Below are 10039 nucleotides of genomic sequence, written 5' to 3'. Positions count from 1 at the left end.
GATGTTTATAAGTTTATAAGCATTTTCCGATAAGGTACAAATGGCTACCGACTTTTTGTCGAATAAAGTTGCACAATTTACTTGCGGTAGTATTTTCTGACTGGATAGTAAAGTACGATAGATATAAGTAGGCTATCGTAGGACATTTCCACAAGGTAGGACAAATCGAAGGAACACTGGCAAACGCCCAAGCCGTACCGATATTCACGATATTACACAAGTTAAAAGTGCCTTTATAAAACGATGTCTCAAATATATCTTAGATAACACTTCACCAAAGAAACACAACACAGCAATCTTAAAATTACCCTAATGTTTGCCAATGGTGGGCATTATTTAAGCAATAGCTCACTTCAGGCCGTGGTATATGGTTATTATATCACAGCTAAGGGGCTGTTAGCCGAACAACGCCCCTTAGCTGTGATATAATAACCATATACCACGGCCTGTCTTAATTGCTTAAATATACCACGGCTACGAACCAATCAGATTGCTTGATTTGAGCTTCCCATTTTATAATTTTCAGTAGGGAGATATGTTACTTTTCCTTACTTTTCTTATTGTACACGTTGATTTGGACACTAATTTGGATATAATTTTACGTAGAAAAATAACGGACAAAGAAATACATGTTCAAGATGATTATAGCACCTATTTCCAGCAGCATGACTGGACTTAATTACACTAGGTATGAACTAACACATATAAGAAAGTGTAATGATTATTACTTGTTTAACACAAATGCTATTTATTTCTTCATTTGTTTTGTTGATATTACATCTATTGTATTTACACTCTGTCAAAGAGAAATTGTTGCAAAATTTTCCATTGTCAAAATGTGATTTTAAATGCAGTGTTTCCATAATTTGTGCCACACACACACTGCTGACAGTTGTCTGTCTCGGGCGAGGTATTGTGAGTACTTACGTCACTGCACAATAGCGACCCCCCCTGGCTGATCACCAAGCTGAATTACTCATATTTTCAATTGGATGGAGTAATGTTTAGGCAACTACTGTGGTAACTAAAATGTATAAACTACGAGCAGCAAAGAGACACGCCAACATGTTCAGATTTGAGTATAGTCAATGTTTATTATTGTAAATCTAACTTGCACACCGTCTTTGATAATTCTCTGACCGTCCCACTCAGTTTTCCCCAGGTTAAATTTATAAATGCATTTCCATGACATTAGTAATGCTGAGTGATATTAAATATTCTGCAACCAAATGGTGCAGGAGGCAATACCACTTCCATCCGCAGTTCATGTTCCTGAAGATTACAAAATGTCCATTTCATTTTAAAATGCGTTTTTTTTTACTTAACTGCATTAACCTTAAACCACCAAACAAAATTTTGAAATACCATAATTATTTTTTAAAATATGGAGCAAGTATTTTAGTAGCAGTAAATTACACTGAACAAAAGAAATCTGCTTTCAGATGCACCATGTCTTTCTCTTTTACCCTTAGACTGGGTTTAGAGTTACTTGTGCACTAAAGTACAGTCATAATTGATAAAATAACAAAAAGGGATAATTATAAAAAGATAAAGTTGGAATTACTTAATGTATTTTGAGTTCAACATGTTTTAACAAACAGACAAAAACACAAACAGACACAGTCACACAAAAACATGGTCATTTCCTGACAACTGCCTGTTTTGGAGGGCTTGGTGATGTGGCACGTTCTGATTGGCTGCAGGAGTAAGGGCAGTATGCGGGACTTGGGGAGGTAAATAATGGTTGATCAAACAGTCCCATTTCCCCTCAACATCTAGTCTTCTCCTGCTTTCATCCCTCGAACAGATCCCTGATTCCGCATCTGAGGGAGGAAATGACGGTTAATCACAAGAGGAACACCATGGAAACAAGCCAGCTGCATGGAAGACATTTTTTATGCTTCTTCATTTTCTCCCCTATCTGGACTGACTGTTATAAATGTATCAGTGCTCATTGGCACAGACAAGCATGCGTTCTGCTCTGAAGCACCTGATTGATGCCAGTCCCTGCTTCTTACCACACACAGCTCCCAGGTCAGGCTCACACAGACATGATTCTGAGGAAGACTCGTCACTTGTGGGTGCCTGGTTGACTAATAGAGGGTCGTGGGCCGACCTACTGAATCCCTCCCATTCCTTTGGTGACGTTAGAGCCAACCGTGCGCTGTAATGTGGGGCTGCTGGCCAGAGTTGGTACTGACTTAATCTTAATCACATTACATTCATTTGGCAGACGCTTTTATCCAAAGCGACGTACAAGAAGTACGCTGCTACACTGCTACGCTAATGGCTTGTAGACAAGCACTGAAAACCCACAGAAATGCAAACAGTAGGAATCGCAGAAGGTCTCTACTGCCAATCACGTTGCTCTGAAGCATGTGGCATGCGTAGTGCATAGCTGATTGGCTGATGTAGCAGTGAATGGTGCTGAAGAAAGGCAATATCGGGGTTCCACACCTGGTCCAGCTCTTTCTGCGTCTCCTCCTCCATTCTCCGGATGTCCTCCATAGTGAGGTCCACCCAGCGGTCCAGCCAGCAGAACAGCTGCCTGTGGAAGTTGGTGAAGAGCCTCTTCTCCTGCTGCTCGAACCCGGGACCAGGGAAGAGAGAGGAGGTGTTACTGCAGCACTAAAGGACCAGACCGTCAGGAAACAAAGACTCTGCAGACCCCACCAGACACTCGATCCTACAATCCTCCTGACCTTTCTACCTCTTAGCAATGGAAGCTCCAGTTGCTATATTATAGGACAGGGCTGCCCAGCCCTGTTCCTTAAGATCTACTGTCCTGTAGGTTTTCATTCCAACTCTAACAAAGCGCACCTCATTCAACAGTTAGAGATCTCGTCGAACCGTGAATTAGTAGAATCAAGTGTTCCAAATTAGGGTTGAAATGAAAACCTACAGGATGGTAGATCTCCAGGAACAGGACTATGGCAGCCCTGTTCTAGAACATAACGTCCATTCCACAATACTGTCCTTTGCCTTGCCTCCCACTGAATTTATACAAGAGGCATCAAAGTGGGATACTTTTTAAATGTCCGAGTTCAGACTACAGAGCAGAGTATCTGGATAACCTAAAGAATCTCAAGACGCTCGACAAGCTGACATCAAACGGGGACAGGAGTGTGAGGGGCTTTTAACGCACAAACACCCGAAAAACAAGTCATGTCTGCTGCTCATTCTAAACACTTCCCCTCAAACCTTATGACTTTTAACCCCTATTGATTATGCGATGACGCACACGGCGTTATGATAATCTCTGTTGATCTAAGATGCATGCTTTCACGTTAAATCCTGATGATGTCATTCTGCTCAATGCTGAAACCTTTGCAAGCGGCACTAATGAGTATTCATCTCAGGGGTTCAGTCTTTTTTGTTTTAGCTCCTAGCAGAACTGATTTTTTTCAAAACCAACTTTGGGTACACAAGCGACTTAATCCTAGTACAGGTTTTATGACAAACAATTTTTTTGTTAAAAACTAGTTTTTAGTCTTCACCTTGTGAATGAATTTCTCCACCCTTCCTTGAAGGCCCCACCAGCGGAAATGAACCGTTACCAGCTTATAGGCCGTCATGTAGGGACAGTTACCGCTGTAGAGCTCCTTCTGTATGGACAGAGAGAATAGAGAAAGATAATTCACACAGTGGAGTTCCTTCTACATGTAAAGAGAGAATAAAGATAATTCACACACAGTCACAGTGGAGTTCCTTCTACATGGAAAGAGAGAATAAAGATAATTCACTTAGTCTTCACACTAAACCGTTTACATTCTGCAGAATGACTGCAAAAGGTTCTACAGGGCTGTGCCAAGCCCTGCTGCATTTCATCGTTATCAGTGAGTGCGGTTAAGGGGTGATTTCGGAATGCAACAGCACTTGACTACACGCGGTCTGATTTAGGAGGGGTGTGACGCAAACCTTCCAGCCGGGTCCCAAGGGTCCCCTCCCCGTCTTTTCGGAGTGAAAGATAGCCGGGTCTTCCTCTGGCTTGTAGTCCTGGTGTAGACAGAGAACACCGATTGGAGACAGATCACCAGTCAAATGGCTGCCTTTACATCTACTATAAAATCTAGTTCCCTGACAGAGACTGAAGTGTAGTTGATAAACGGGTTATTGTAGAAGTGTTGTGTGAACTTACAACATCATCAACTTGCGATCGATCAGCAATATCTATGGGCACCACCTCTGCTTCCTCCCACTCTTCAGGAGGTAAACCATGGGGCTGGAGAGAGGAGGAAGGGATTATTCCAGAGCAGAATCCACAGCATATGCAGAACGTGAGCACGACAGCCAATCACACTCCGCCATATCTGCTCTTATGAAATTAGCCCTAAAAGAGACTCAGAAATGAAATATTTCTACCAAGCGAACAAACACACATCACCTAACCCACATCTACACACACACACACGTGCATAGAGGCAGGCGCACACACACACACACACACACACACACACATGTGCATGCACAGAGGCACACACACAATCTCATTGCCAACACTCACATTGTTAGTTGTTCCAATGTCCGGCTTGTGCCAAGTTTCAATCTTAATGAAAAAGTCATCCTTCATGTACTCATTCTGCAAAGAGCAAAAACACTGACATTATCAACCTTTCTCAGGTACAGGAGGGCCAGCATCAGTTCAGAAGGCATAAATGTGACAGAAACAGTGTTAAAGTGACACTTACCGTCACAACTGTGCATTCACCAATGTCAGCGAAGGTCCAAGGAGGCGCGCGAGAGAGAAAGAGAACAGACACTATTCACCATACTGTAATACCTGTACAAAACCGCAAATCCCATAATGCATCGCAGCCGACAGTCAGCAGGGAACATTCAAGCAGTACAGTAGGTTGGAGGCAGATGCTGAATACTGTGGTCATAAAACAAGTAATCGGTTCATTTCTACACTATACTATGAAGAAATATTTATTGAAACATATATTACAGCATGGGCAATTTCAAAACTAAAAATGTGGGAGAAAAAATTCACAGAACAGAGAATATACTGTTAAATATATGCATAAATGTAGCAGTACAATGCCATAGTGCAACAGTAATTACAGACATAAATACAGCAAGATACTGACTCGTGCGGCAATATGGATATGCATTCCAAGCCTTCTCGTGGAAGACCAGCGCTCCTTCTGGTGCAAACATCTGGATGAAACTGGGCACCTTACTGCAAAAAGAACAAAAGGGAAAAGCTGTAACACATGAATCACACATATTTAAAATAAGAATAACCCACCAATAAGCAAATGAGCTGTAGTAATAACTATGGTAATTAATTATGGGAGGCCATACAGTAAGCAGGGTAAAATGTAGGCAAAATATTATGTATATGGTAGATGTAATGTAATGTACAACCAATTAATAATAAACACTGTAAAAAAGCACTTAACAAAACTGATACATTTTTTAAAGCTTACACTTCATATTATACTAGCAGGCAGGCAATTTGATAGGCAGGTATTCATACACAGCAATTATATATAGTACATGTGACCTGCATATATGGTAGATGTTGTGGGAGCAGGATGACCTGTGTATATGGTAGATGTTGTGGGAGCAGGATGACCTGTGTATATGGTAGATGTTGTGGGAGCAGGATGAACTGTGTATATGGTAGATGTTGTGGGAGCAGGCTGATCTGTGTATATGATCGATCTTGTGGGAGCAGGCGAACCTGTGTATATGTTAGATGTTGCGGGAGCAGGCTGATCTGTGTACATGATAGATTTTGTGGGAGCAGGCTGACCTGTGTATATGGTAGATGTTGTGGGAGCAGGCTGACCTGTGTATATGACAGATGTTGTGGGAGCATACTGATCTGTGTATATGATAGATGTTGTGGGAGCAGGCTGACCTGTGTATATGATAGATGTTGTGGGAGCAGGCTGATCTGTGTATATGACAGATCTTGTGGAAGCAGGCTGACCTGTGTATATGATAGATTTTTTGGGAGCAGGCTGACCTGTGTATGTGACCGATGTTGGGGGAGCAGGCTGACCTGTGTATGTGATAGATGTTGAGGCAGATCTTATGGGAGCAAGCTAACCTGTGTATGTGGTAGATTTTGTGGGTGTACTGGCCCTTCTCGCCCTCCTTCTCATAAGGCTCATTGCGAAGCACCTCTATTCCCTCCCCACCTCCTGTGTTGTTCTTACTGGCTTCTGCCACCGAGAACAGCTGGCCAACCTGGTACTGGGGAAAAAGGAGGTTACCTGGTAGAGTCATGGCTCTCAATGTACACACATTATCAATGCACTCATAAAACAGCTCAGTGCTGTAACACAAACGTTAGCCAGCTACATCTTACTTAAGAGAGTGCTGTGTGAACAAAACATTTCTGTTATGTAACCTATCAGGTAACCGGCATTTTACTGGTCGTTACACAGTCATTTAGAAACTAAAATGCGACCAAAGAAACGCAATGAATATCTACTTACCTCTTCTACAGAACATGGTAACAGCACTTGACTACGAGAGAGAAAAAGCAGGTGTTGACACAACAACGACTTAACAGCTTGCACAATCGCTTTACATCACGAAAAAATACAATGTGCTCCAAATGCATGAACACCCCTAGGCTAATGCCACAGCTAGCCGGTTAGCAACAAAGATAACGTCAAACGTTTTTGAAACCATTACAAATATATAACATCGCAGTATTACTGAGGGAAGACAAACAGCAGCAGCACATGATGTCAATGTTAACATAGTAAGCATACAATACAAATAACACGAGACATACTGTACTAGAAGGCTGGGTAGCTTGCCGCTACCCAGGACTGCATAGCTAGCTCGCTATATGACTGCTCGTATTCCATCCTTTGATTATGTAATCTTCACGAGAGCTTCTATTTTCGCATCAAATATACGTTTATAAAGAGAGCAATATGAAAAATGAAGCTGTAATGTTAATAACGACATGCACTTACTATTCTTTAATGAGTACCATCCCGAATCTGGACAGAACGATACATCCAACAACAGAATCCTCTCACCGGAAATATGAGCAACACGTTCCTTCGCGTCATTGAGCATGAGAGGGCAGCGCTACTGGGCGCTCAGAGTAACCATCTTGGGGAGGAGGGAAGGGTGATTTCAGCCCACCGCCATCGAAAAACAAATCTGTTTTACCAGGTCGAGTACTGCGGGGAAGTTTCTTTTATTTTGGATATTGCGTAATAAGCTGATGTTCTATTAGAAAGCTATACATGGGATGCCCAGGCACTGTCATAAAAGTGCCCGCTACAACTATTTCTAATGAATATCACAACAAATATTTGTCAGCAACATCCTACCCACATGGCACGTAGATGTACGACTAAGTGTAGAATTTAGCTTTCTGATGAAAGAAACGGAGAGAATTTGTTGTGGAGAAAGCACACTTTAAACATTTTTTATTTATGTATTTATTTATGTATTTATTTATTTATTTATTAAACCAATGATTATTTTTTAGATACTATGATTTCTTTTTCTTTTTTTTCTTTTTTTTTTTGGAAAGGGTTTATTTTTACAAATCAAGATTTTTTCTAGAACAAAGATTCTCTTTGGAAACAAGGACTTCAACAAGAATTTATGTTTAGAAATAAGTGTTCCTTTTAAGAAAAATGATGGATTTTAACTTAGGATTAAAAAGCTTACCCGGTAAAAAAATAATTAAATACCATTCCCTCATCCAAAAACCAAAAAAAAGCAAAAATCTGTGGGTTTTCCATTAAAATGAATGAACAATATCTTCATTCAATAACTATGATGAAATAAACACATGAAAATGTATTTGAAGACACTGGAAAAACAACAAGATGAACAAGATTATAGCCTTATGTCCAAAAAGTGAAAAATGTTCAAAAATCAAAATATGTGCGATTTCTGTTCAGATGGATGAAAAATCAGTGTTATCCAACAACCACAGTGAAAAAAATGAATGAAATATACTTGAAGACATTTATGAAGAAAAACCAATTTCACTGGAAAACAACAAAATATGACTATAGGTGTATATCCAAAAAGTATTTTAAAAATTCCAAAATTATGAATGTCATATCAACAGATGGATGTGCTATAATGTTCAAATCTACAGTGAAATGAATGAGTGAAAATGTTTCTGAAGACATCTGTGATAAAAAAATCGGTTTCAGTGGAAAATCAGTAAAATACATTATTATAGTCTTATATCCCAAAAGTGAAAAAAATACAAATGTTCTAAATATGTCATTTTTGTCATTCATATGGAGGCAGAATCATGTTTATTCAACAACCACAGTGAATTACATGAATGAAAGTGCTCTTGAAGACCTATGATGAAAAATATTTTTTAGTGGAAAAAACAGCAAAATATATAAAACTTGACCAAAAATTGAAAAAATACAAAAGTTCCAAATATGTCAGTTTTCATTCAGAGGGATGTCAAATCATGTTTATTCGACAACCAGGGTGAAATTAATTAATACAAATATGTTTGAAGACATTTATGATGAAAAATGTGTTTCAATGGAAAATCCATAAAACGTAAAAATACATAAAACGTATGCCTAAAAAGTGAAAAGGTTAAATTATAAATATGTCATTTTTCATTCAGAGGGATGCAAGATCATGCTTATTTACCACCATGGTGAAATGAATGAATGAAAATGTTCTTTTTTTATTTATGATAAAAAAATCTGTTTGTCAACAACAACAACAACAAAACCAGCGAAATACGCATTTTGTTAACAGAATTTGAAATATATGTTATTTTTCATTTGGATGGTTTCAATAACATATTTATTCAACAACTATGGTAAAATAAATTAATGAAAAATGTCTAGAAGACGTGTGGAAAAATCTGTTTCAGTGGAAAACAGTATACATAAGATGCATACTGTATTATGAAGTATTATGTTCAAAAACTGAAAAATGCAAGAAAATCTAAATGTAATTTTTTCATTCAGATGGATGACATATCATGTTTAGTCAACAACCACAGTAAAAAAAATTCAAGACATTTATGATGAAAAACAGCAAAATACATATAGACTTCAACAAAAAAAAGGAAAAGTTATAAATATATCATTTTTCACATTCAGATGGATGTTTATTCAGTTATTGCACCATGCTCTTTTAAGATGGTCCCATCCCTTTGACAGTTTTGGAATTGATTGTCTTGAATATCCAATAACCAAATTGAAAGTCAGGCATTCAAATTAACAATTGAGTATAATTAACATTGGTATTAGTGTTTTAGAACACAGTTACTGTCCAAATATCCTCATACCCCAATTTTAGGACACAAACATTCACATAGACCACAGTAGTTTGGGCCGTGACTGTGCTAGCCAGTGTTTCACAAAAGGTAGTAATCACATATCAGTAAAATATGCAATGTCACCACAATGCACTTTGTCAACTTTGTAGAAGTTAACATACAAAACTGGGTTCATGTACACGACAGTGGTTTACTCTAATGGCCTACACAGTCCCCAGATCTCTCCAATAGAGCTTTCCAGCTTTGGGATGAGCTGGAAAGGGCGATTTGTAGCATGAATGTGTGGCTGAAAAAACTTCAGTCACTGCGTTAATGCTGCCAAGTCAGCATGGACCAAAATCCCAAAGGAATGTTTTCAGCAGCTTGTTGAGTCCATGTCACGAAGAATCCAATCAATTCTGGAGGCAAAAGGGGCTCCTCCTCGGCACTAGATAAGTGTGCCTAATAAAGTGGCCACTGAGTGTATGTGTGTATGTATGCATATGCATGTCAATGTGTAATTACACAATTTAAACCGTTTTTGAAACTTAAAAATGTATTGTTTAGAAGCTGTCAAAAGGAGTCCTTGTACCTTTTGATAACAGCTGTGTTTACATGATGTCAAGCATTATGGTACCTCATGAAAACCACAAGCTTGCCCCATCCCACTATGTGAATACGAAAGGAAAAGTAGGACCTATGTGGACTGAATCCCTGCTTGCGAGAGGAGCCAGCGGATGGATATACATCTTGCCTCCTCTTGAGTGTATACACTTGAGTGTATACATTTTTTACTGTCTC

General features: G+C 39.1%; 1 protein-coding gene across 1 annotated transcript; it reads right to left on the bottom strand.

The window, feature by feature from the left end:
- Positions 1–1068: 1068 nt before the first annotated feature.
- Positions 1069–7058, bottom strand: pitpnbl (phosphatidylinositol transfer protein, beta, like). Its single transcript, XM_035398206.1, has 11 exons — positions 6945–7058; positions 6453–6483; positions 6062–6207; positions 5091–5182; positions 4689–4696; positions 4505–4579; positions 4139–4222; positions 3919–3996; positions 3498–3605; positions 2458–2580; positions 1069–1823 (listed from the first exon to the last, which is right to left on the bottom strand). The coding sequence occupies exons 1-11, from the start codon at positions 6962–6964 to the stop codon at positions 1776–1778; spliced, it is 813 nt and encodes a 270-aa protein (XP_035254097.1). The 5' UTR covers positions 6965–7058; the 3' UTR covers positions 1069–1775.
- Between the last annotated feature and the right edge of the window lie 2981 nt (positions 7059–10039).

Source organism: Anguilla anguilla, chromosome 17 (assembly GCF_013347855.1).
Source record: "Anguilla anguilla isolate fAngAng1 chromosome 17, fAngAng1.pri, whole genome shotgun sequence".
Taxonomy (NCBI): domain Eukaryota; kingdom Metazoa; phylum Chordata; class Actinopteri; order Anguilliformes; family Anguillidae; genus Anguilla; species Anguilla anguilla.
The sequence above is the reverse complement of the archived record's forward strand: the minus strand, read 5'-3'. Positions and strand labels throughout refer to the sequence as shown.

Coding starts and splice junctions, on each gene's coding strand:
- pitpnbl (XM_035398206.1), bottom strand. CDS start 6,964: ATGGTACTCATTAAAGAATA. Junction 3,997..4,138: donor GATCGCAAGTTGATGATGTT/GTAAGTTCACAC, acceptor TGTCTACACCAG/GACTACAAGCCAGAGGAAGA. Junction 3,606..3,918: donor CCTTGGGACCCGGCTGGAAG/GTTTGCGTCACA, acceptor CTGTCCATACAG/AAGGAGCTCTACAGCGGTAA.